The 27877-nt window shown below is 33.1% G+C and overlaps 2 protein-coding genes across 16 annotated transcripts in view; both read right to left on the bottom strand.

The window, feature by feature from the left end:
* Positions 1–27877, bottom strand: part of LOC117607945 (echinoderm microtubule-associated protein-like 2) — a 111991-nt gene that overhangs the window by 53634 nt on the left and 30480 nt on the right. For 12 of the 15 annotated variants that reach the window (XM_076688485.1, XM_076688486.1, XM_076688480.1 and 9 more), the window contains exon 2: positions 18181–18285. Coding sequence is in view for 2 of the 15 variants with exons in the window: in XM_076688489.1 (XP_076544604.1) it covers positions 18181–18226 (46 nt within the window). In the remaining 13 variants the exon portion in view is untranslated. Of the gene's footprint in view, positions 1–2468; positions 2969–18180; positions 18286–27877 lie in introns of those variants that run through there. The other 3 variants (XM_034332234.2, XM_034332232.2, XM_034332233.2) reach the window with 3 other exon arrangements.
* LOC117607946 (uncharacterized) lies at positions 9337–14542 on the bottom strand. Its single transcript, XM_034332247.2, has 2 exons — positions 12811–14542; positions 9337–9877 (listed from the first exon to the last, which is right to left on the bottom strand). The coding sequence occupies exons 1-2, from the start codon at positions 12998–13000 to the stop codon at positions 9642–9644; spliced, it is 426 nt and encodes a 141-aa protein (XP_034188138.1). The 5' UTR covers positions 13001–14542; the 3' UTR covers positions 9337–9641.

Below are 27877 nucleotides of genomic sequence, written 5' to 3'. Positions count from 1 at the left end.
GAAGGAGGATACCTATGTGGAACATCTTCTCTAAATGCCGAGAAGCTAATAATAATTCTATCACGATGCTAACATAAAAGAATGATAATATCACGGTAACAGTTGATTTTTCGACCTATGTTTACTAAAGCTTTTTAATCAGGATAGTATACCCTACATGAATATTGAATAGTTCTTTTTTAGCACCTTGTACACTCGCGATTAAATCAGGAGAGAAAGGGTAATGTCCCTTTCCCGAGTTTCTCCCTTCTCCTTAGGCATCCCCGGGGAAAATGACAATCTAGTGAAAGGGGCCCCATATATGTATGTACAGGTTTGTGGCTGCCAAATGTACTCGCACATAAATGTTTACGCGGAAAAATTTGAATGAATATTTACTTTACAATAATTAAAAATTGTAATATTTTTTTGTAAAGTAGGTACTTTTAATATTAACCCTTAGCTGGCACTGTGGGATATGAGACGACCTCAGCTAATTCAGCTTTTTTTCTTTTTGGTTAAAATTCGTCCCTTCAACTCTGCAAATAAATACCTTTTTTGAAACCACGACTTTTGTATTATTCTTTTCCTTAAAATATTCAATCTCAAGAGTGTCCAGCTAAAATTTTAGCTCTTTATATGAAAATTTGAAAAAGTTATGAATTTTTGTGTGGAAACTGTCATTTTTTCGATTTTTCTACGTTTTACAATTTTTCTTTTCTATTCAGTATTTAATTTTACTAAAATTAGCTATGAAATATGTTAAAACAATTTTCAAAGATTATTTAGGAAGTTTTCCAAGTTAAAATAATGAATAGCTTCTTCGCAGGAAATATTTTTGTGGTTGGGGTCTTAAACGTCCCAGTGTGCAGTCATGTTAATCTGGTAAAATGTGCCAGCTAAGGGTTAATATTGCTGGAATTAGAATTATGTACATTTTTGTTTCAGTGATAATGCGACCTTGATAATTGAATAATTATATTCAATTTGATATAATGACTGGAATAGTCTAACTTCCTAATGATAATAATGCATATTAAGTTTAATATGATTTGTAATTTTTATTTATTTAATATACTGATGTAAAAATTTGTAAAGAATTCAGACCGTGGCACCCTACTCACTACTAATTATACTATTCCCGGAGTTCGTTCTAAGCTTTCTCTTTCTTTCAAATTAAAACAGAGTGGCGATAATATACATATATAAATGAATTTATTTAGGACACTGACCTTTATAATGTATATCAAATTCACTGAAATCGGTGATAGATATGGCATATTTAAAAATAAAATTAAGTTTTTAAAAATCTGTTGATTCATTGAAATTTGTCATTTAAGAAAATACAATTCGTTATCAATGAAGCCGTTTCGATGCTTATGTCAACCAGATAATATCTTTTGATGTGTCATCAAATACTGTTATATTCGTATCCAATTTACCCACGTCGTAGTACACATTCCCAAAACCGATAAAATCATGCGAAATAACGAGATCATTGAAGTTGTTCCATTACTCCTTATCATTTTATACAAGAAAATACCAAGAGTTATTTAAAAATAAAGAGAAGGTAAATATTGACAAGTGTACCGGTACCACTGCGCAATAATGAAATTCAAATATTTTTGAAACTAATAATTTCCTTGGATAAATAGTCAAGCCTAGGTAACTCATGATGGAATACACCTACTGATTCATCAGAAGATATATGATTTCATGTGAAAAAAAATTTGACCTTCATATATCCTTTATACGTCTACCGACAAAAAAGCTAGTTACACTCAATTATGTCGTCCTTGAAACCATTCTACTTCTATTTAAAGTTATTTTCGGTACCATTGACAGTGATGAAAATATTCACCATTTATATTTTAGAATGAGATATCCTGTACATATCTGCTTATAAATAACACTGATCATTGATACGTTTTCAATCAATTGGAGCAAATCAATGAGAAACTTAATAACGATAAATTTTAATAAATAATAAAGGTTTTTAATCAAATTTAATTTATAAAACCATATATTAATTCTTGGAAGGGATATTATGCTTCATTTTAAATTATTTCTTTCATATTTTTTTAAATATTATTTATATTTCCTTAATATTTCTTTAAATATTATTTATATTTATTTAATATTCCTTTAAATATTATTTTAAATATGAAATTCATTTAAAAACTTTGAGCTCCTAACTAAAAATCCAAATAGATTCCAGAAGTGTGGAACGAGCTCATTTAAAATAAGTCACATGAGATAAATTCAATGAATATAATATTTTACCTGATTCTATTAAAAATTGATGCTATTTGCAATTTTCTGCTGAAAACTCTAAACAGCATAAAAATAATATCGGTATATTTTTCAATGTTTTAAGCACTGAACCTGAATCCAGTTGTATATTTTATTTGATAATGAAATAGGTAGAGGCAAGGCTTCCAAAATTTGCACAAGCATCCAAACGAGAAGAGGTGCTTAAAATTCAACACCTTTGTTCCCTAAAACCACAATGTAAAGCAATTTTCGTCACCTACAAATCGCCGTTCAAACATCGCGTCCAAACTTAACACCGCTTGTTCATTTAGAAGAGGAAAAAAAATAAAAAATAACGAAAACACAATTTAAACTGTTTGAAATTTCACCGATCCACCCACGTTCACTGTATCTTCTTTAAAAAAAATATTCACTCCGATTTCACAAGGCGTGCACACGCCGCGAACCGCTGTCAAGGCGAGAGTGAAGAATAAACAAATTGCCGAATTGGCACGATGTCGTCGTTTTGAACTACGTGTCAGCTCGAAGATGGGAGAAAAAAATTCGCGTACCAACAAACCCGTGACGATTTCGTTTGCGACACTGTTTCGAAAGAGTCGGTTCGATCGGTTCGCGTCTCTACGCTTTTCCACGAGTTTTCCCTCGACTGATGGAAGGACGCGAAAGCCGACGATGGTTCGACCGTGAGAGCGTGTAACACGTGTGCCTCTCGAGCGGGCGCCCCAACGATACTGTCAGCTCGAGGTACAGCTGCTTAGGCGCGATCAATACGTTCTAGATACTCCAGATAATCCAGATGATACTCCACTACGCTACGAAAGCCATTGACTGGGGTCACGAGCGTTGCTACACACGCATGAAAAACACGTATGCTTTATACGTTTTTTTCTTATTTTTTTAAAAAATATTTTTCCCATGTAAAACTACTATTTCTGGGTCAAACGAAAAATATTTTTAATATGAAATAAAAATACTTTTAGAAAATTCCATGCGTCATAGGAATAATTATTTTTCCTCAGGTGTACTTTCGAAAGCGACAACCCTCCGATTTTTCTGAAATTTTTGCAAAAGCTTACCATTGATTAGAAAAAAAAGTCACTAAAAGGATTTTTGGCGACAAACCCTCGTTTGTCCCCCAACCCCCTTCAAAGTTTTAACAGTTCTTACTAAATATCTCCGAAAATATTGATTTTAGAGAAAAACGTTTCAAACAAAAAATGAAGTTCATAAAATGCTCTACAAAAAAGGTTATACACATTTTTTACGTAAACCTATTATTTTGGATGTTATGTAAACAAATAGTAATTTCGATACTATCGTTGATATCATTCCCTACCTTACCGACACAACGCAGTATAATTGGCGATCTGTTCCGAACACATAATCTGCACTTTCCGGCAACGCTTTCATGAAATAATAATAAATTAATTATAAAAATATGCGTAAACGAAAGCATCCTGACCTAACTTAAATACATCAATAATAATTATACGTACATGTACAGGAAAGAATACTATTATTGTTCACAACAGCCAAAATAATAGGTTTACGTAAAAAATGTGTATAACCTTTTTTGTAAAGCATTTTATGAGCTTCATTTTTTGTTTGAAACTTTTTTCTTTAAAATCAATATTTTCGGAGATATTTAGTAAGAACTGTCAAAACTTTGAAGGGGCTGGGTGGCAAATGAGGCTTTGTCGCCAAAAATCCTTTTAGGGACTTTCTTCTCTAATTACAGATAAGCTTTGGCAAAAATTTCAGAAAAATCGGAGTGTTGTCGCTTTCGGAACTTTATCGAATATTTTTAATATGAAATAAAAATACTTGGAGAAATTACCATGCGTCATAGGTACAATTATTTTACCTTAAATGGAAATTTCAAATGACTGATAATTTTAACAGATCACTAGTTTTAAAATTCACATCGATGGCAAGCACAGTAGCGGACAAAAGAAAGTTTAAAATAGGCACTTGTGTATACGAATGTTTATGACTTTTATACTAAGTGTATTCTAGGCTATCCTTCACCATGTACGATATACATGTGTGTACGTATTATAGATATCTGTTGACTATATTTATTTGCATGATACGTAAATAATCCATTTGGTTCGACGCGTTCAGCAAATGCATTGCATTTTTATGCATACGTCAATTTTACTCATTATCTGAGTTTTTATTTACGTAGATGAACACTTGATAGAAGATTTATGAATATTAAACAGTTAATAGTTGGAAACAGAGAAAGTGTATTAACGTTCAAAGAAACTGCAAACAAATATGAAATTTCAATTAAAGGAGCTATAAAGATGTATGATAAATGGAAAAAATATGTTACAGATAATAATTTAATCAGTTCTGGCAGACAAAGGAAAACTTTAAAGGCGAATGATAATACGCGAAATAAAGAAAAATTTCTCATATACTTTCTTAATAATTATATTAAAAAATTTTGTTAACAATATGTCAAAAGTAGATAAAAGCTACACTGGCGGTGGGCCAAGTGCCTTAGAAATTTCGAAATTATGAAATTTAAGAGTTTTGTAATTGTTAACTTCTGAAATATTGGAACTATGAGATTTTACAATTTTAGGAATTTTGAAATCCTGAAATTTTAGAATGGTGATGGGGCCAGTCGACATTTTCAGAGTGGCCAAATCTACCCTGGTCCTTATCAAATTACATTAATGACAAACTGAGATGAATAATAAAGGATATACACAATATAAATCCCCAATTGTTAATTATATATGATTTGATAACAGGACTCAGCATTAACGAAATAAACTTTCATTTTAATAAAAATGTTTTGATGTTTGTTACTTTATTTTAATTAATATTACGTTCTAAATAAGGTATTTTATTACTTGTTATTTTATTTGTAATTTAGGTACCAATTTCTTATTGGATTTTAGAAAAGAATAGAAAAAGTTTTTTTATCGTACTGCTCTTTCAAAACTATAGCCTTTCAACAATGTATGTCATTGGCAGCGCTTACTTTTATAGCTATGTTTACATTCTGACGTCTTACGATTAGTCTAGTTATATTCTTCTCCGAATAAGTTAATTTTAAATAATTAACTTTTAGTATTATTTTATCCAAAATAATAAAATGTAATTTATGCAGATTTTTTTAGTTATAAACGGAAGACTACTTATAATGGATCGAATAAGCATTCGGATAGCGTGTAAAACAGAATACCTTTCTTAAAATTGGATCAAATCACTTCGTATGTGCACAGTGTATACGTTAAGATTTGTTTTATTTTAAATCTTTTGTAACCTTTGTCCTATTTGAGATAGGGTACGATTGCTCAAGTCGTACCTGTGTCTAAGTAGTACCTTTTGAATTTTTAATTTAATACGACGACAACTACGCATGTAACGGCATCTATATATACAAGAAAAGAAGTAGTCAAAAAAGGTACCTACATTAAAAAAAAAAGAAAACCAATAAAACTGACACTGATTGGTTTTGTAATATTTGTGCAGAAGACCGGGAGGAAAATATGATTCGATGCTTGAAATGTAAAGCATGGGTGCGTGATCTATGCGCTGGAGTTAACAAAAGAATAAAGAAATATGTGTGTGATGTTTGTATTAACTGAATATGTAACATATGCAAACAGATTAATAAAGAAATAGGCTTTAATTATTATTTTTGCTTATAGGTGGTACCATTTAAGAAACCAGTTTCCTAACAAGGAGAACTACCCAAGTGTTACACTCATTTATTAATGAAACTTTGCCAGCTTGTAGAGCTCGCCGAGCTGAAGACGCCTATACCCCGTTTTGTGGGCAGACAACTAATTGTTTAAAAGATATTAACAATTACAGTTAGTTACTCCTTACATTCTAAAGTATGACAAACTTACACATATAATTCGCAATCTAGAGATCCACGGTTCAAATCCTTGGTCCCCAACATTTTTTTTTGTAATGATAATTTGTCTCTTTTTGAATAACTATTACATAAAAATTATCAATAAACAAAAAAATAAAAAAAAAAAACAAACGGTAACCCAGGAATTGAACCAAGGACTTTCAGATTACGAGTCATGTGTTTAACCACAGAACAGATTCGTGACTTAAAAGTTGAAGGTCCTCGGTTCAAATCCTTGATTCCCAAAAAATTTTTTTTTTTATGATAATTTTTATGTAATAGTTATTCAAAAAGAGACAAATTATCATTAAAAAAAAAATTAATGTTGGGAATCAAGGATTTGAACCGTGGATCTTTAGATTGCGAGTTGTATGTGTGAGTCTGTCATACTTCTCAATGAAAGTAGTAACTAACTTTAATCATTAATATCTTTTAAACAATTAGTCGTCTGCCCACGAAACGGGGTATATGCGTGTTCAGCTCGACGAGCTCTACAAGCTGGCAAAGTTTCATTAATAAGTGAGTGTGACACTTAGGTAGTTCCCCTTGTAAGTGGTACCGCTATAAGTTTTTAAATATTTAGTGTTTGAAATTTATTATAATAAATAATATCAATGTTCACACAAGTTTTAAATAACACATATAATTCTTATTTATTTGATAAATTTTAACATTTATACGAGTTTTTTCTTAAGGGGTACGACTTGAGCAACTTACCCTAATTACAAACACAATGTAGGGGAGTATTGTGGACATCGGCATTTACCCAATAGTATCTTTATTTCTTTTCAATAGTATCTTCTTTTTTTCTTTTCTTTTACTAACATTTACTTTACATATTTCCTAAATTTTTCTATGTTTCGAATTATACATTTTTGGTAATTGACATATATGTTACTTATTTATGTATCATTAAATTGAATTCAAATTCTTATGCAGCCTCGATAGCATATTGTATAACATTTCTAGGCTAATATACATATATTACATATTACATTTTTAAAAACTGTTTGACATTCTATTATGTTATACAATACTTAATCAAAAAATTTTAACCCTCCTGTCTCATTCAGATTAAATAGACTCGAAATGAAGATCCAATATTTAATAACTTCTTAAAAGAACATTCTATTTATATATTTATTTACTGTTTATTATTAATTAAAGGTAAGTACTTGTGAAATGTATTCGTCGAGTCAAATATTATTTAGCTCTGTATACCAAATGATACGAATTCAATAAAAATTTGAAAGGTATTCAAGGGTTACCATAGCCTAATATTCCAATTTCATAACTATTTAATACACAGCTTATGTACATTAGCTTATGTAATCTTTCAAAAATATAATTTTATAATAAATTCAAACATCTTATTCTCTATGTAATTTATTTAAAATTATCTACAATTTTTTATGGTTAAACACAACATTTCTAGAAAGCTATTTTAACTACAAATTTTTCTACATGACGTCTATAATAAATGTTACGAGAATTTTTTCTCTTTTATGTGGAACATCCATCGCGTAAGTGCAAGCTGAACGATCGCAGTCATTTCCTGTGATGAGATTATATACGTCCGATTTACCCTTTAGGATCGTCCTCGATAAACGAATCACATCCTGGATATTGGGCACACCCTAGCAATTCTTTGAAATCGTTTGTCCTATATCGTACGAGTTGTTCTACTAACATTATTTCTGTTATGTCATCCTCCGGCACGATTCCAGCGGATGAAACAATCCGCAAAATAAGGCCAAGCCAAGTGGAACTGAAGCTCTTCGCCAACTGACCCCTGCATCTACTACTAAATCATAGATTTTTAAGAAGCTCCATTATATTATATTAACTAAGAGGGGTTAACAAGTGTAACATTCTAATTTTCACTTTCTCTTTATGCAAAGGGAGGTAAACACACTCCAAGCTAACAAAAAGTTCTTAATTTTTAATTTTCTTTTTATAGCTACTTTCTTAAAAATCAATACAATTTTACAAATACTAACACAGCCAAAGATTTTTATTTATATTTTGCACTGAAAACGCAGGAAGTGTAATTACATCCTTCGGCACTAATACATGTGTGTACGTTTAGTTGTTTTAAAATTAAAATTATTTTAAGAGACTAAAGAATTAAAATTTGTTGGTGAACTGTTCACTACAGAATCTTTCAATAGAAAAAAAGCAAAAAACTTGTCGTATGACAGCACCGAAAAAAATTAAATAAAAATTTAAATCATTCCTTTTCATTTAAAAAAAATTGGTCCCTGAAGATGTTAAGTACACTAGGGAAGATGGTAATGTAGGAGAAGCAGAAATTCGCAAAATTTTAATTTTGACGATATTAATATTGATAGTAATTTAGAAATAAAATAATATAATTTTTAATTCTTAAATATTATAGAATTTAGTATAGAACAAGTTGTATGTACATCTGAGAAATATCAATAATAAATAAATGTGGGAAAAACGTTTTATGTTACATTTTCATAAAATTTATGTTTTGGCAGAAATTTTTTTGACGGATTATATTTTGTCTTTTCTCATCAATCTGTAGTTTTAATTAATTCTCTTTTACGCTAGTAGGTTGCATGCAGGGATGCAAACGATGCAGGTCCGAGAGGGTTATTGCTGAAAAAAACGGTGGATGTTATAATTTGCCCAACAATAAACAAAGTTAATAAAGAGTACATTGGTACCTTTCAATATTTCCTTCTGCATTAATTACTATATTTTTAGAAAGTGGAAAAATGTTATATGTTACATTCAGTACCGGATTAAGGGGAAGTCTAAGGGGAGCTATAGCCCTGGATATCACATAAAATTCTAAAATTTCAGAATTTCAGAATTTTAGAATTTTGGAATTTTAGAAATTTAGAAATTTAGAAATTTAGAAATTTAGAAATTTAGAATTTCAGAATTCCAGAATTTCAGAATTTCAGAATTTTAGAATTTTAGAATTTTAAATCTAGAATTCTAGTGCTTTAAAATTTCGGAATTCTGCACTATTGAAACAGATACTTCAGCATTTTAATTTACCAACAGTATTCCAAACATGCTGCACTTACTCTAATTATGGGATCATTATAATTATACAAAGTTTAAGCTATGTTATTAACTACATTCCAGTAAGGTAATGAAACATTCCAACGTATTTGGATAAAAAAGACACTCTATATTGTAAGAACGCAAAAACACACAAGACGTAAAATTAAAAAATTTATTTTTGAATTGAATCATTAATCATAAGTGTATTTACCATAGTTTGTAGTGTTAATGTATCATACTGAACAGAGCTAGAAGTAAAATATAACGAAGTAGGTTGAAACTATGTAGTGGTAACAGAATCGATGGATGAAGAAGTAGGTGACATGTGAAATAACGCAAGGTGGTGGTGATTTTTCTCCAGTTGGTTCTTATTTAATGCGTTCATCATGTTGCGACCATGTTAATTTCGTCCAACAACATTAAAACTTTGACTTTAAAGTTTCGCATCTCATTGTCTGAAAATTTATGAAAATAGGGAAGCAAACCAATGAGAAATGATTTCCCATAATCGTCTGCAGGAGAACCATTTGTTTTTTGTTGGTGACATCAAATGATCTTCTAGAATCGAAGGCAATGTTTCTCTTGTTTCTTTCTCCATGAAAAACACAAACTCCAACGTATCGGGGAAACTTAATTTTAGCAGTTTGCTTAGAAGCATTATGTATAGAATATTGATCCATATCTCTTTACAAGTGTTAACTGTAGAAAGCAGAAAATATGAATAATATTAAATATCTCGTAAGGGGCGTGTAATAAATCATACATACATGAATAATATTAAATAATAAATGATATTTTGCTTTCAGATATTTAATAACCGGTTAGTTAGATTTTTTATTACACTCATGATCAAATCAGGCTTCCCTAGAAAAAATAGCGCCATAGGAAGAGCAAGAATTCTCAAAATCCTAATTTTGATGATTTTAATATTGAAAGTAATTTAGAAAAAAAATATAATTTTTAATTATTATGTATTATAGAATTCAGTATATAATTGAGAAATACGGATAACAAACTAAATGTTAATTCAAATTTTCCCGCGTAGACATTTATACGCAAATGGTAGAAGACAGTGATATGCAGTGCGAGATTTCTGGCACATGCGTACTAAAAAAGCACTAGAAGCGACTCAATGACGTGTTCACCTAGGTACATTTTTTAAATATGAAGGTATCATTGGGTTCCAGAAATTTTAAGGAGGGGAGAGAACTTTAATTTAATAAAATACAATACTATATAAATAATATTAATAAATTGTTTTACTATTTTTTTGTGACTGCAGCCAATTTATTATACGAAAAACTGCTGAAAATACGCGGGCCACTTTCAGATGTGTAATGTATACAGCTATGGTATCGCGTGATGTCTTTAGTTGGAATGTTATTTAAGCATGCACACGCAAAAAAATCCAACAATTGCACATCACTGGTAGGAGGCTACAGAAATACGGGGCCTCTTTCACTACACTGTCATTTTCCTCGGGGAAGTCTAGGGGAAATCATCACTTTCCTCGTGCAAATCTGATTTGATCGCGAGTGTAGATATTTTTGTGTCATTATAATTATAAGTAAATAAAGTAAATAAATTCGAATAACTGTGAACGAAAAGATTTAAAAAAGAATTAAACAGCATGGGTCTGATAATTATTTATTATATTTGGAATTATTTATTATATCTGGCATCGCATCGACGTTAAAAAGTAATCTACATATTTGGCATGGAATGATCCAGAAGTTCTTAAATAAAAGAGGCTATCCGACAAAATATTAATACTGCTATCATACTCAGAAAATATCACATGTGTTATACAAAAATAATGTAATCTGTTTATTATCCAAATGTTTTCAGGATATGAAATTTTAACACCATTTAACTTATCGTTTATTATTTAAAAAAGTGTGTACAATAAATTAATAAAATATGTTTTCACCTCGTACATAGTTCACACTGACGATGAAAACTAATCAACTTATTAACGCTATTATAAACCAATAAATACATAAGTATACCGCAGTTCACCAGAGTCCATAACTGCGAAAAGACCAGTTTTCGTTCTTTGCGCATCTCCAGCACGCATCTTCGCCCTGATTGGCGATAGTCCCAAACGAAGTGGAAAGCGATTAGCAGAGAGCTCGCTGCGTTCCCCCACCATCTTCCAACCTGCGCGTCGCAGTTATGGACTCTGGTGAACTGCGGTATACAGGGTGTTACCTGTAACTTTACTCACGATTTTTTACCCACTTGCAGCCATCTGGCCAAAAAAGTTTAGAACAAGAGTTGTAGGGTATAAAGTGCACAATAAATATCAGTAACAAAATGTCGAAGAAAGTTTATTTTGGTGGCTAAATCAAGGTCACCTTGGGTTTTACGAATAGGAACACATATTTTTTTTTCTACCATATTGTAGAGGACATCGAGACGAATTCAAACTACATATTACATGATATTTTTACTAACATATTACTTGATTTACAAAAGTGGAAATGTGAAGTATTTAGCAGAAGGCGGAATGCATTTCGAACATGTAATTAAATAAAGTGCATTTTTCTTATGTTCTAGTCGCGTGTTTACATTACGCGTGTTTACAGTAATCTCTTTGGGGTGAAATAATGTTTACACTGTCAGAGTCAAATACGACGAAAAGCTAAATACTTCACATTTCCACTTTTGTAAATCAAGTAATATGTTAGTGAAAATATCATGTAATATGTGTTTTGAATTCGTATCGATGTCCTCTACAATATGGTAGAAAAAAAAAATATGTGTTCCTATTCGTAAAACCCAAGGTGACCTTGATTTAGCCACCAAAATAAACTGTTTTCGACATTTTTTTACTGATATTTATTGTGCACTTCATACCCTGCAACTCTTGTTCTAAACTTTTTTTTGCCAGATGGCTGCAAGTGGGTAAAAAATCGTGAGTAATGTTACAGGTAACACCCTGTAGATACGTATAGCAGTAATTTTTTGCACCCCGTAGCGTTCGGGTTATGACTTGCATTACAGTTTAATGAAAGTCACGATAATTATTTCTTCATTTACCAACTTTTAAGAACTATTAGTCATTTAATTTTTGAATTACTGATAGTATCGACATATTTAATTTAAATTTAACCCTTGACCTATAAAGGAGGGTTATTCGTATATGGACGATCTCAAACAATTTTGATCTCTCCTACGTATTTTATTTGTGAAAATCGCTGTGATAGTTTTAATTTAAAACAGCTAGAGATATTATATGAATTTTTATAGATTTTTTAAGAATTATTACTAACTAAAAAGTGCATTTGACACGAAAGATCCACATTTACGGTTTGAAGGTATCGTAAAAACGTTTACAGTCTAAAGGTTAAGATTAAAGATGGTAACCTACATATGTACAAAATTAAAAATTTCTTAAAACCTAATAAACTATATAAATAATGCATAGAATAAGAAATATTTATTAAAAAATTTGATTTTATGACAGTAATTACATATGCAGTACCTATCTAAGAATATATATATATATATTGTAAGGAAGGGAAAAAATTATGTGGTCGTTGTTAATAACAAATATCAAATGTTAAAGCAACGGATTGCTCCGCCATGGTAGTGAAATTTCTGTTAATTAATTAAATAATAATATTTACCTGAACATTTCATTTCTTTTGCTACCTCTTTCCATGAATTTTCTTTAAGATATTCCCATAAATACCCCGATAAAGTTTGGTCGTATAAGTATGGATACTTTTGAATTATTTTAAAAAATGCCACTATGTGTTCAAGCATTTCTTCGCTGTTGTTAAACTTTAAGAAATATTCTCCGATACGAAACTGCATGATGGATCAAACTATTTTGCTTGCGCCAAAGTATCAATTTTAAATCGTTCGTTCACAACGCGTCGCGTAGTTGCTTACTGTACGCCTTCCTGCAGCCAGTACATAAAGCAAAATGGACGGTCGTCTACGATGCGTCAACGTCGCACTTTCGTCGCGACACGTATAGTCCGTCCAACGATACGAATCAGTAAGTTGTATACAAATTCTTGGGCATGAAACAGGATCGGCGCATGGTATATCGATCCCTGCATACTAAAAAATAAGAAGCTAAGTACATATAGCGGAGTTCACAAGAGTCCATAACTGCGGCGCGCAGGTTGAAAGATGGTGGGGGAACGCAGCGAGCTCTCCGCTAATCGCTTTCTACTTCGTTTGGGAGTACCACCAATCAGGGCGAAGATGCGCACGAAAGAACGAAAACTGGTCTTTTCGCCAAACAAGAGCCAATATTCCACGATATGGGACCCGGAAAGAGCATTATGTCGGTTACATTGCAGAATTTTTGTTTCAGCTAAAGTATGATTTTAATACAAGAATTTTTTGATATAATGGCAGAAATTTTTACAATCTCCATTAATAATAATTGAGAATAAAGTTTATTAATTTATCTCCAACTCAGCCCGAGGCTAATTCAGACATAAAATTATTTTTGGAAATATCTCGAAAACGGAGGCCGAGCGGCGGTAACATGTATAGAGAAAAAATGTTCAAAACTGTGACCTTGACAACATATTTCAAGGTCATCGAAATCGGTGAGGAATCGCTAAAATAAATAATCACCAGCCACTTTTAAAAAAAGTGGCGACGATAACAGTTCGGGTTCAGTTAGAGATCAATAAACGATCAGTACGTAACCAGTACGGTTCATTTTACGAAGAACTAGGTGAGATCGGATATTCAAGTCCTTGTTGAGTCATTATTAACCATACAGTACTTACGTTAATTGACTGTTAGGCATTATTTTAATTGCTGCACTCTAACCTTCGTTTGCTGGTGTTTATCAAAACCGAAAAGGATAAGATTCTTGCTTCGTCTGAATCGAAACTAATATTAATTAACTTAATTCTACAATATTTAACTCGAGCAAAGGTTGTAATATAGAGACAATACTTTAATACCACGGCAATTGTGCTGAACAATTGTAAACCTCGGTTTAACAGTATATAAATACCTAGATCATTTTTATACTTTGTATCGCGTTCTTCAGTTGCAATGTCCCACCAAAGTAAGAACCATTAAAAATTTTTGCCGCTTATGGTATATTGTTAATTCAAGTTACAAGGCTTATTACTAACATTTTTTCTGTCACTCCCAATGTTAGCTATACAGTCGCCCAGCGACGTATACCACAACAACGTAAGATAATAAATCTCATTACTTAAAAAATTACAAATTATTCTCTTCATTGCGAAGCCCGAACAGCTGAATTCCATTTCTGAACCACTGTGTCGCGTCGGTTCGTTCCCGATAACCAACCCGGCGAGAAGAATCTGCGATTTTCAGATCATACGTTTTGAAACATCCTGTATGTATACCGCAGTTCACCAGAGTCCTAAACTGCGAAAAAACCAGTTTTCGTTCTTTCGTGCGCATCTCCGCCCTGATTGGCGATACTCCCAAACGAAGTAGAAAGCGATTAGCGGAGAGCTCGCTGCGTTCCCCCACCATCTTCCAACCTGCGCGTCGCAGTTATGAACTCTGGTGAACTGCGGTATACATGTATTCATATGTATATTATATTTATTCACATCATAAAAATCGCTATAGAACAAACATGGCTAATTAGCTACTCGCAAACTATCCCCCTCATTTACCCTCTCACTGATCCAAAGGGAAATAATGACGACCATGTGTACTTTTTTATTGATAATGCGATTTGTTGAAACATCAGTTTGTCGGCTCCTTGATTCAAGTTTGTTTATTTAAAACATAATTCAAACACGTACATACGTAATATATGTATGCAAAATATGTGTAAGATGGATCCATATTGGAAGAAAGAGGTAAGGTAAATTGTTTTAGTGTTGTTATACAGGTCCGAGTTATAAAATAACCTTCCTGGTTGTACTATCAGTTATATGTCCTAATTTTAAATTGAGCAAACACTCGTTAAGATTTTTGAGTAAGCAATGAACTTAATGTAAAAATACTATAAACTGATATATACGTTATTGGATAACTTCCAAAATACGCGTTGCGCGAAAAAATGTTATATACAAAAGTTACATGGTTTAAAAAGGTACACTATTCAGTGTATTAATTTTTTTTACAGGTGGAGGCGTTTCGGAGATTTGAAGGATAACTGTTTTTATAAATAGAATACTATATTTTTTATACAAAAATGTGGTAGAGTATCGAATTCTGAATAAAAAAGTATTGACCTTTATTAGCCCTAAACCTAATAAAAGAGAATTTCTTCAAAGAAAATTTTCTTCACGTAATATCAAGTTGGAGATTCAACCTTATCACAGATTTCCGCAGGACAACGGTGTTTACGTGACAGTGTGGCTTATCGCAACTAACGTCAGTGTTCAAAGTGATATCCATTGGCATTAAGGATATTACTTAATATTACTTGATATCACGTGAAGAAAATTTTCAAGTAATAAAGTGAAATTACTCGTTACCTATTAGGTTTAGGGCTAATAAAGGTCAATACTTTTTTATTCAGAATTCGATACGCTACCACATATTTGTATAAAAAATATAGTATTCTATTTAAACAAACAAAGTTGTCCTTCAAATCTCCGAAACGCCTCCACCTGTAACAAAAATTAACACACTGCATAGTGCACACGTTGCGTGGACCACCCTGTATACTTTATAATATAATATTTTTCCATATATTTTCTTTACTGAAGAGAAAACGATTTTGCCAATTTAAATTTTACAAATTAATAAAATGTTTGAAACTTTAATTCTATGTATTTATATTATTGTAGACATTAATATATAAGATATTGTAAATTAATTAATAGATCATACAGAAAATCAAACATATTGCTTGAGCTATAATACTGCTAAAAAAACAAATTTTTGGTTTTATATTATTGGTTTTAGGAAGTAGGATAAAAATGAAAATAAAAGAAACCAGAATATATTTATAACTGTGAATGTTCTCCGTTGCGCTTTTCTAGAACGACTGACTGGCGAAGACCAAAAGTGCTCATGCCAGGCGGGCCAGCTTCATTAGCCCTTATCTATATTTCAACACTTTACGTTTACATATTGAATTACGAATGCCTTTGGTCCAGGGAGTTCGAAAAATTAACTATTTGACTCTCGGCATCTTATTTGAACGAGAATGTATTGTTGATATAAGACAATATTAATTTTTTCCCGTATCAATATATATTATAAATCATCTTATTTTTTCTAGTCCAAGGTAAATATATGTAGTGTCTTAACATTTTACCCTATGTATAAATCTATATAAAAAATTTTTTACATATTTTTTACGTACACTACCTCTACTTAAACAAGACTCGTGTTTATGGTAAGATATCCTTCTCGAAATAGAGTAAATCAGTTCTGTTTCAAACATTTATTTAAAAACAAGTGATTTTATAAGCAGATAATTGCGTAGAAAGATTAAAATGAAACACCCTGTATATGGGAAAAATGCAATAAGCCCATATACCTTGAGTGTATAAAATTCCTTCATGAAACAGTTAACCTTAACGCTCAATGGCTACATTGGATATGTACATTATTTTCTCTGGCATTTAAAAATATTTTTTAAAATAAAACGTGATTCTTTTTCTTGATCGTAATAAATTCGTTCTTCAAAAAATAACAAAAATCAAATCCTTCACGTTGCATTAAATGGAACTCGACAACTCGATGGAATGTCGTCGGTATTTCAATTGATATTTTTTAGGTGCATGTTGAACATTGGAATTCCGTGAAATTCCAGCCGGGACCGTTACACGAGTTTATGTTGCCTGGAAAGTCAAATGAAGGATCGATATTAAATGAAAGAACAGGATGAGCACGGCGCACCTTCGTAACACGTCATCGTGGCACCTTGAATGGCTTATATAACAAGTGCCACCGACCACCACTATACAAGTTCTATTCTTTCCATTTACGACGCACATTCGATCTGCGGCAAAGTATTCGCGTGACGCCATTGAAATCGTGAAATTTACGAGTTGTAACGTTACGACCCGTACTTCCTTCGCGGCTATGAATTCTAAAATTACGAGTGCCATTTCAATCGGAGATATGGCAATATCTTTGTTGCTATTTTTAGTTCTTATCATTCTTTCTTTATGTTAAGTACTGTTGTTCACGACTGGACGGAATTTCAGCAATTTTTATGCTTCTCTGCAGGTATTTCAAGTTTCATTTATACACTGTCTGAATATTTTAGCAATTATCAATTAACTCTCAGACGACGGACCATGGAGAGAGCCACAATTTTAATGTAATTTTGTATTCCATATTATTTTCATTTTCTAAATTTTACACTGTTACTTTAAAAATTATTCTTCTCATATATGAAACTCTTTTGTTTAAAAATTATATATCCAACTTTAGGTTAACATCTTTGTATACCTATATTTTTTAAATTTGGGTCACGGTTAACCCAAGCTCCATTGTTTAAGGGTTAATTATACAAATGCATACTAATTGAAATATTGTCTAAACAAAAATTGTAAAGTGTAAAAAATGACATAATTAAATGTAATCAATTTTTCTTCTTCAGGTCATATCAGAAACAAGCGACATATTAAACTGCTTAAGTTAGGTGGGACACTTTGTATAATAAAGTATTGAATATTCTTCTTCAGTAAATCAACATCCATCTGATTATTTTTCCCTCAATAATTTATCAATAATGATAATGATTAACCCTTTGAGAAGGGAGTATTCTTTTTACACAGAGTATAATTAATTTAAAGTAAAATAAGTAATAACTCTATCCTTCAAAGCACATTCAATTACTTTACTGTCAAAATTCAAAATCTTTACTGTCTACACTTATAGCGGTGTTCTGTATCACGAATATACTACAATATGTACAGGAATATAAATTACTATAAGAATTATGTTTAGACACACATATGCGTCAATCGTCTGCGAAAGGTTAATGTACTAATACACATTTCATAAGAATTTCCAATCCTTTTCCTTCCTCTTTTTTTAAAACAATTAATTTAAAAACTAAAACTTACCCATTTCTTGCTTCGCACCGTGTGTTGAATGCCCGTTTACGTGCATCGTCGAATTTGAACTTTCTTTTTCATGCTGATCTGGTTCCTTCGCTGAAAACTCCGTGCCTAAAAAAATCAAGCAAGTACTTGAGTATAATTTTAATACAATTACCAGATAAAGTAAAGTGAAATAGTAAGATAATAATTTCTATAATCTTTCTATTCTCTGTTAACATTACAAAGCAATTTACTGCTTTTATAGAATGTTTTAGCAGTAGATTTTTGAATTCTTTAAAATTCATTTCTTTTTGCAAACTAACTACGTTTATAGGTCTATTTTCAGTGATTACGCTTACAGTAAGTCTCCAGAGGATCCGAAAACACACTAATCGATTCCGAGCATATTTTTCAAAAGCTTTTTAATTTGCCTACAAGGGAACTTCAAGAAAAAGGAAGGAGTCAACAAACAACAGTATATAATAGGACAAGTCTTGAGTCATTTACTCTCATAACTTTGACTATTAATTTCTGATTCTATGGAGTAAAGCAGGGGTGGGCAATTGTTTTGACTCGGGGGCCACTTTGTGGAAGCGGAGGTTAGCGGAGGGCCGCACCTTTTAAAATGATTGCATTCATTAGTTAACTTTGCATTTCAGAAAGGTATAAATTGTACCATAAAAATCAATGTACTGACTTGGCCGCCCTAGTGGAAAATAGGAGACGAATCTTCGGTCGCGCATGGGAAGGAAATCTCGGTTCAAAGCTGATTTTTCTGATTGTTTTGGCGGGCCACAAAAAAACTCTTAGTGGACTGCTATTTGCCCACCCCTGGAATAAAGGAATGCAAAATGAAACAATTATTGACTTTCTTACCCTAAAAGTTAGATCATCTCATTCAAGAAAAATATCCTTATTGTCAGAAATGTAGAAAAATCTCCATTATTTAACAAGTTAAACTGATAAACAAAATATATCTTTCAAAAACTAAATATTAGATGTCTGCGAGAATCCGAAAGTTTCAGGTACCCGATATTTGGATCGAGTCGGGAACTACATTGAGGCGAGATGCCATGAAATTTAAAATTATTGAAATGAGTTAAGTTTGAATTTTAAATTCACCCGTTATATAGGGAGTTGACAAGCCCAATATCCCTATTTACAGAAATATTAAGTTAACGACGGTTGCATACACCGTTACAGACGCATATTTGTGGACAGAATTCACTGTAGTGGTAACGATATTTTTTCCCGAATATCTCAGAAACTAAGCGAGTCCGATTTGTAGGTTAGAGGAAATGCTTAACCAGTTAATTGCAGAATTTAGTTTCAAAAATCCTTCACAGAATGCGTAATTAAAATCAAGCAACGACGAGTATGTATACACGTCGAATGCAGGACAAATGCTCCTATTATACATTTTACGAAAAGCGTAAAGCAAAACGAGAAAGGATTACATTTTTATTCGATAAAGAATTAACAATTCATTGTTGAAAAGGTTATTATTATTAAAAATTTTAAAATTGTCAAAAAATAATAAAATTCATAAACAAATAAATCTTAAAGAAAAAAAGAATTTTTAGAAGTTAAAATTATTCGGGGAACACCAGATGCATTAGGGAAAATAGTCAACTTAGTCTGTAAAAAGTAATACAGGGAATATCCGATGTACCAAAGAGAATAATCAAACCTTTTTTGTATAAAATACATAGTAGTTTGATTCGCAATATAAAGGAAACATACCACCAAATGACATTTTTATTACTTCTTATTGAAATTTTGAGTTCTTATAGTAAATGGTAATTTTTTATTTTACACGATGAGTATACACGTCAACCGAAATAAAGTTTTGGATTGACGTGTATACACGTTGAACGCAGTTAACTGGTTAAAATGTTGAATTTCACAACATATTCAAAAGTCATCGAAATTGGAGGACAAACGTCTTTTCTACAAGTTCACCAATTGTTGCTTTTGGGTATTTAAAATTCTAAGCGTTACGAATTTTGCGCTTTCGATTTCGTGCTTGCTCGTTACGCGCGCAGTATGTTAAACTGCCTTCCGCGTTCTCGTTACTTACATGTTACATCCGGCGAGATTCCCGCGTTCAATCTGTATCCACTGATCGCCCCGTATGATTCGAGCCTGGCCGATTAGCAACAGCCGCGCGCACTGTGATCAAATCTGGCTCATTCCCCGCCTCTCTATGACACGTTCAGTTATTTGATAACAGTCTAATCGCTCAATAGTATTGTCATTTCGCTGTACAGAATTCGCATATTCAGCACACGTTTAGCGCTATTTTTACACTTCCGGACTACATTCAGGTAAAGTTCTGCACGTACTGCCGCGGCATACATTGTGCACTGTTTCTTGCGCGTTTTCTCCATCGCATACCGTGTACTGTTAAGTTCTTGTAACCCATGGTCAGTTTTTGTCGTCGCTAGCTACATAGGAATTGTGTGTATGTATTTAAATGTAACTGAATGTGTAGGGGTGACAAACGGTGCATATTGGATTTTCAGAATTTTTTTTTCTTCCAGTGGAAGAACGTTGAGTGTAGTCTAGGGAATGATTTTATTAACCCGCTTGATTTAGTAACCCATTTGTAGCAGTCGAGAAAACAAACGGTGTTTCGTCTCGGGATCGTCTGTTAGACTCGTCAGTGGGGTTAACAACAGACGACCCCTTTTTTTTTTTAAATGTACGTTTATTGTGCAAAAATAACAATATCAATATTACAAAAATAAACTTAACGTACTAAAGTTAACACTTATATCTAACTAGAACCAAGGCTCTAAAAATAGAGCACAACAACAGACGACCCCTGCGCCCCAGACACCTATCATACCGTGGTTCGAAACTTGTATATATTCGAGCCGCATGCCGGGCGAGCGCTTGTGAGAGCACGGTTCCTCTCGTCGCCACCTAACGCTCCCGGCCCGAACTCAAGGCGTCCGGGGAGACGAAACCCCCGTCCACTAAACACGATTGCGACACACTTAGGTTAGTTTTTTAACCCAAAAACAAAATTCCTTACACTGACGCAGAGTCCAGTGTTGGGTCTTCCGTACCTGATGCAATGATTGGCCAAGCCAGGAGTGGTTAATTTAATCATACCCGACGTCAGTTGGAGGGTGGGGGCTGCTGGGCAGTGCCAGTTTTAGCAATACTGGTGCCCTGGGCAAGATTATCGTGGCGCCCATTCAGGGGCGCAGCATATATAGCATATACCATATGTAATATTACATATGAGATGTAGACAGAGAGAAGAGACGATGAGGAAATATCGGTATATTTGCATACTAGGGACACCGGGCTGTGGCGCCCCCTACAGATCTAGCGCCCTAGACGACGCCCTCTCCCACCCAACGCCGGCACTGCTGCTGGGGGTGGATATTTATATAGCGCTATCGTTCCCTTTACCATCACCGGTATAAGCGTAAGCTTGGGAACGGCAGAGTGGATTATCAACCCCACAAGGCGTAGTTAAACAATGATCTGTTCATGGGCGTAATGCGCCTGGTGGGTGTAGTTGCTAACCAGGTCAGGTTACTTTTTTCGACCCAAGAACAAAATTCCTTACGCTGACAAACAGTCAAGTGTTGGGTCTTCCGGATCCGAACACAATGATTAGCCAAGCACATGATTATCATTGTTTAAGTGAACCTAGTGGGGTTAATAACCCACTCTGCCGTTCCCAAGTTTCCGCTTATACCGGCGGTATTAAAGGGCGCAATTGCGCTAAAAATAAATCCACTCCCCAGCAGCCTCCACCCTCCAAGCGGCGCCGGGTATGGATAAACTGTCCACTCATGGGCTAGCCAATCATCGTTTTCGGGTACGGAAAACCCAACACTTGACTCGTTGTCGGCGTAAGGAATATTGATATAGGGCTGGAAAAGCTAACCTGAGTGGGTTAGCGATTACACCCACCAGGCGCCTTGCGCCCATGCCTATCAGTGATCAAATTATCCATCCCCGGCGCCATTTGGAGGGTGGTGGCTGATGGGGAGTGGATATTTGTTTAGCGCTGTTGCGTCCTTTAACAATGCCAGTATAAGCAGAAGCTTCGGTACGGCAGAGCGGGTTTTTAACCCCCCAAGGCTCCAAAGGCCCTGTTATTAGTTCATTTTCATATTCAGAGAATGCTGGGGTGATTTCGAACAATTTTTTCCTTTACCAAAATGTTGGTTGAAGCTTCGTTTTTGAATTATTATTTTATTGAGATAAAATAGGTCGAAGAGCACTTTTGATATAATAAAAGTTTTCGTAATCCACAGTACTTTTGAAATGCCCTTTATAAGACCGTGAATAGACATACTTGCTTTCTTTTACTCGAAGCGGATCAAGCATCAACATGATACTGAAGTAAAGATCAAGAAAGCATACATTCTACGAAATACTGGCGAAACTCGAACGAGATGATTAAAAGAAAGTTTAACCTGACGAACACATCACTTCTACTTGCCAGGCGAAAAGAGATAACTCTTTAATTCTTTTGTTGTGTAATAAGTAATACGCATTATAGTGGATCGAGGTCAGTGCGGGTCAACGGATAGACCCACTGGTAAAGGTGCCGGTAGCACCCAGCACTAATTATAAGTGAACACGCGGTGAAGCGACTTGATTCATTGACGGTCGGTGAAGGACAAGTAAAAGGAACCATCTTTGTATCTGCACTGCGTAACAAAAAATAAGTCAATTCAAATGAAGCTATTAAAGAAATAGTGTACCTTTATTACGGTTCTAGAGATTGTTATAACATGGGTAACTATAATTCCTAGTTTGACGTAATATTAATTGACATAATCGGCCAGGTTACTAATATGTAATTATAATGCATTATGTTTCTTTGTAACAGTAAATCATTAGGTGAAAAGTAGTGCCTTGCTTTGAAAAGGCCAAAATGAAGTACAATCAAACGAAACTATTCCGCATTCTTTGAAACATCTTGTCAAGTAACACTTGAGAGACCTAGTTTATTATACCCATATGCCCAACAGCCAATTTAGCAGATTAATGTTTAGCGCAGAAATTGAGCATAACGATAGAGTAAATGTATGTATCCTAAAATAGAGCAACCTCGTTTTGAAATTATTACAATGCAGCTTGAAAACCTTCGAAGAAATGGTACTCGAGTCGTTATATTGTGGATATGCTCAACAGAAAAGGGCGTTATAAGATTACAGCGAGAAACGAATTAAGCATCAAAAAATTTTTTATTAGTTTATTGCAGGGTCACTGCAGTGTCTAGTACTGAACATTTTTCATTAATATCTTATATTTAAGGTGCCACCCCCCTCATGCCAATCCACGACTGGGATCTTTAGGAATAATCTTCATTTGGCGATTTATGAATACATAAAGTAATATTTGAAAAATATTGTATTTATTCCAATGGCCAGCTCATTCTAATGTTTTATACACCCTCTACAGGGACGTGTATAAATGAGGGTCGATATTGGGTACGTTTATTCTACTACCTAGCACGATATAGTGAACTAACAACTCTTAAAAAGGAATATCGTTGCAGCACTGAGGATCACATATTGCGTTCTATTTTAGAGATTCGTTTCAACATACATATATACAGGGTGGTCCGAAATTCATGGTACAAATGGGGTCAGGGTGATTGTATGGTTCAGCAAGAACTAAAATCATCAGAATCAAGAATCACAAAATTGCGTGGGAGGCTTTATTTTCAAGAAAGATGTATTTGAAAATCAGTTTAACCCTTTCGGTCACGAATTATTTTTTCTCAAAAAAAAAAAAAAATCGAGGGTTTGCTATGCAATTTTTTGAATTAAATTACGACTTTTCAGTTGTATAAAATATCTCCAAGGAGGTAAAAACCGAATTTAAATATACCAAACTGTCCTCATATGAAGACGCCATAACCGAAAGGGTTAAGTATGTGTGTACTTAACTAATAATCGATATTACAGATTCCACTATGGAACGTTGCTGTGGCTGTTTTTACACATTAAACGTAATAAAGTATCCGTTGTATTATTAGTTGAGTTTAATTTATTATTTATTTGTTTAATGTACATTTTTTAGACAAGATGTTGTTCAAAATGGTGACCATTTTCTCGTATGCAAAGTTGTAGTTTTCAAACTGTTTGCTGTGTATCCCAGATTTTTATTTCTTCAAATGCTGTTATGCATCATCGTTTTAAATGTTCAAGATTTACTATGTCTTCAAAATAAACTATTCTTTTCACGTTTTTCTACAAATAAAAATCGAGAAAATAATAAAAAATAAACTGATTTTCAAGTGCATCTTTCTCGATAAAGAAGCCTTCCACGCAATTTCGTTCCTGATTTTCGTATTATTTTGAGTCATAATAAAAATCACCCTGTATATGTACGATATTCGTATTATTGCATAGAGAACACGGAACATCTTTTTATGCGGCCCTAGCTGAAGTTCCAGGTCCTTATCTCCCTTAAATTGCTATTTCGAGCATCGGATTTTGTGTACCTTGACTTCTGAAGGACTTTACGACCTCGTTGTATTGCGGTGGTTGCTATAAGAATGTTTCAATACCAGGATAAGATAAGACAATAGAGGACTGTCCTATTCTCGAAAAATGATCAGGAGTCCTACTAATGTGCGTAAGAATTCCACTTGAGACGGTGATCGTTGAAAGTACTTACAGGAGACGCGGAACGAGGTGAAACATAAAACCAGTAAGCATTGACCTGGCCAGAATGCTGCCTTATTGGTGCATAAGACTGGCCCCCACGAAGCTTATTTTACGATATCGCCAGTGAGTCGATGCACACCCGTCTTTCTCTACCTTCGTACCTTATATGTATTAAACGTGACGCGGATAATTGGTTCAGCGTTCGTAAGCAACCTCGATATCAAGATAGCGTTAACCCTTTTGTTCTCATTCTAGCCATATAGCTACACGTCTTAAATTACGAAATAAAATATTGGTACCGTAACATTTTTTGGTGTAATCGGTTTAGTAATAGGAGAAGGGAAATTTTAATTAAAACTTTAGATGAGATGGGCTGAAATTAGATCTTTATAACTTTTTTAAGAAAAACCTCTTTGATAGGCAAAAATCAAGATATGTTTCAATACTTAAGTGACATAGACAGATATAAATAGATGATGTAATCACATGAAAGATACAAACAAGGAAACAAATGACAGTTAGTTGACATGAAGAAACAGACCTATCAATTTAAAACTGTTTTTCACAAATTATACTAACTCTTAAGTTTGGGGGCGGGGGGGGGGGGGGGGGGGGGGGGGGGGGGGTCGCAGCGATTCAGATTTGTGATCCCTTTCCAGTTCTGCATTCATATAGACACAAAGTTTTGTTTGTATTCACCTAACAAATACTTTTTTATATCCATGAGTTCACTTGATATTATTATTTTGATTTCATCTGTATGGAACAGATTTGGTAAATCTTAAGTACTTTTCACAGTAGGGCTTACAGCAGTTTAAAAATAAAGAAGATATCAACTTTATGGAGCTCAAGGTCATTTCAGGATCATGTTATTATACATGCCTGAATGTATCTTTTTAACAGCTACACGATGCAATTGAAAAAAATATTAAGTTGTATGCAAAAAAAAAGCATGATAACCTTGAAAACTTGGAAAAGAATGGCCTTGGAAACAAAAATATTTTTGCAATATATTGCATCTTTGATACCATTTAAATAACATATCAAACATTTTTTGTACCACTAAAATTGTAAGAGATATTTAGCTAGCCTTATTTAAATGGACCACCCTGTATAGAATAAGGGACCCAAAAAAGACTGCCCGAATATCTCGACAGCTTTTTGTGATAGGAACTTGCTTAGTGTTGACGGGCACATAGTTTTTGGATAGGTAGATTCGTAGAAGACATATGGAGGTCAACTCTGTAGTAGATACATGGTATATTTTTTACCTCACATGGGGTAGGATAAGTAGATTTGGGGGTTGCAGAAATTTTAGCAAAACTAAAAAATTCCTGGACGTGCAACGACCAAAAATGATTATTTATAAATATTCTTTATGACTTATTATCAGCAAATGTTATTCGTATTTCTAATTTTTTAACCGACTTCAAAAAAGGAGAAAGTTATTCAAATCGATCACTACATTTATTTTTTTTTAATACATACTTGTATAACTATGTTCGTGTAAATATTTACTTGGGTAAAGGGGGACGCTTTGAAAAGTTTGACAAGTCCTGATCTAGTAGAGCGTTTCAAGACGTATACAATGATCTATAGCTCAAGGTTATTCAAGGTCGATGAAGGTCAACTGTAAGAGAAAATGATTGACCTTCTTATGTCCTTTACGCGTCTACCCATCAAAAAGTTATTAACATTTTATTATGAGCTCCTCGATACCAAATAAATTTAATCTCATGCAATTAGTTTCTGATAATCATTTAAATATTTTCTTAAATAACTTTATAATTTTTTGCTAATTAATGTTTTTGTTTGTTTTTCGAATACAAAAGAATGTTTCCAAAACTTCAACTGAATCCATAAAGATTTCAAAAAAAAGAAACAATTTTTCTTTTCTATTTGTCATCATCAATTAATTGTGGTTTCCCTCTTAAGTTGGGAATGACAATGATTAGTAAAGTGCTGAAATCAGTATAACTTATCCTATTTATATTATTTTGAAAATCGTTTATTTTGTTTATGGTACAAGAAGGGAGTAGCTTCAGCTTATTAGGTTAAACTTACAGTACATATTTTAAATTTTCATTATAGACTCAGATAAAAAAGTTGCAAAATTACCCTTTACTATTTTCTTTCACGATTTCAACAAATTGTAATTTTTTAAAACGACAAAAGCACATATTTTAGTAAATTAATTTATATAGCTTCTCGAAAAACCTCGTCATTTGGTCAGACTTTTTGGACTCACTGTATGTACCTATATATTGTACAAAAAATGCATTTATTATTCACGCAACTTCTTGTTCAATATTACGTAGGTTGGTGATATTATGCAAATTTTACTGCTGCATCGTCCGTTGCTAATAAGATACTAAAAGAAGACACCGAGTCAACATTGAATAAAATTTATGCGAATGAAGTAGTCAGTGATTTTTAGCTTCTAATCACGCATTTCCCCCTATGCATCTTGAATACTAGTTATGTTGTTAACGGTCTATACTTATATGTACTCAATTAATTTTCACCTTATAATTAGAATCAGTTTCGTGTACTCCTTTCCATGATATACTCGTAGTAAATCGAACACTTTTTATCTCCTGACAACCTTTTCCTATCGTATCATTAGGTTGCAGATGCTTATCATATAAAATTGTACCGATTCAACCGTAAATCTGTTTTTACATTATACCCCAATACTTTCTCGTGCAAAATGTTCTGAAAAATGCACCTTTTTTTAAATATAACTAATATATCTATGTTACACGTCATTTCTGCCCTTACCTAGTTACACCAGTGATTTAAGGGCTAATAGCTACAAGGAATATTTAATGACTACAGATAATTTAAAGACAGAATCATTTAATATCAAAGTTATATCACTTACAGATAGTGTAATATGTGTACATACAAGTTACTTAAAGTTCAACAGAACTAGTTCCATAAACATTTCTGTCTACGAAAATTTATTTTTAGCGTGTACCACTTTCTACATTTCATTCTAAACCAGTTTCAAGGTCTTTTTTAAAGCGATAATATCATTAATGTACGTCAAAATGTTACTAGCTATG

This window comes from Osmia lignaria, chromosome 5 (genome assembly GCF_051020975.1).
Source record: "Osmia lignaria lignaria isolate PbOS001 chromosome 5, iyOsmLign1, whole genome shotgun sequence".
Taxonomy (NCBI): domain Eukaryota; kingdom Metazoa; phylum Arthropoda; class Insecta; order Hymenoptera; family Megachilidae; genus Osmia; species Osmia lignaria.
This window is presented reverse-complemented; position numbering and strand designations above follow the sequence as displayed.

Bases quoted from the DNA above. Each gene is read 5' to 3' on its own strand.
- LOC117607946 (XM_034332247.2), bottom strand. From the start codon at position 13,000: ATGCAGTTTCGTATCGGAGAATATTTCTTAAAGTTTAACAACAGCGAA. The intron at 9,878-12,810 runs GTAAATATTATT...TGCTTTCTACAG, and splicing joins AAAAGAAATGAAATGTTCAG to TTAACACTTGTAAAGAGATA.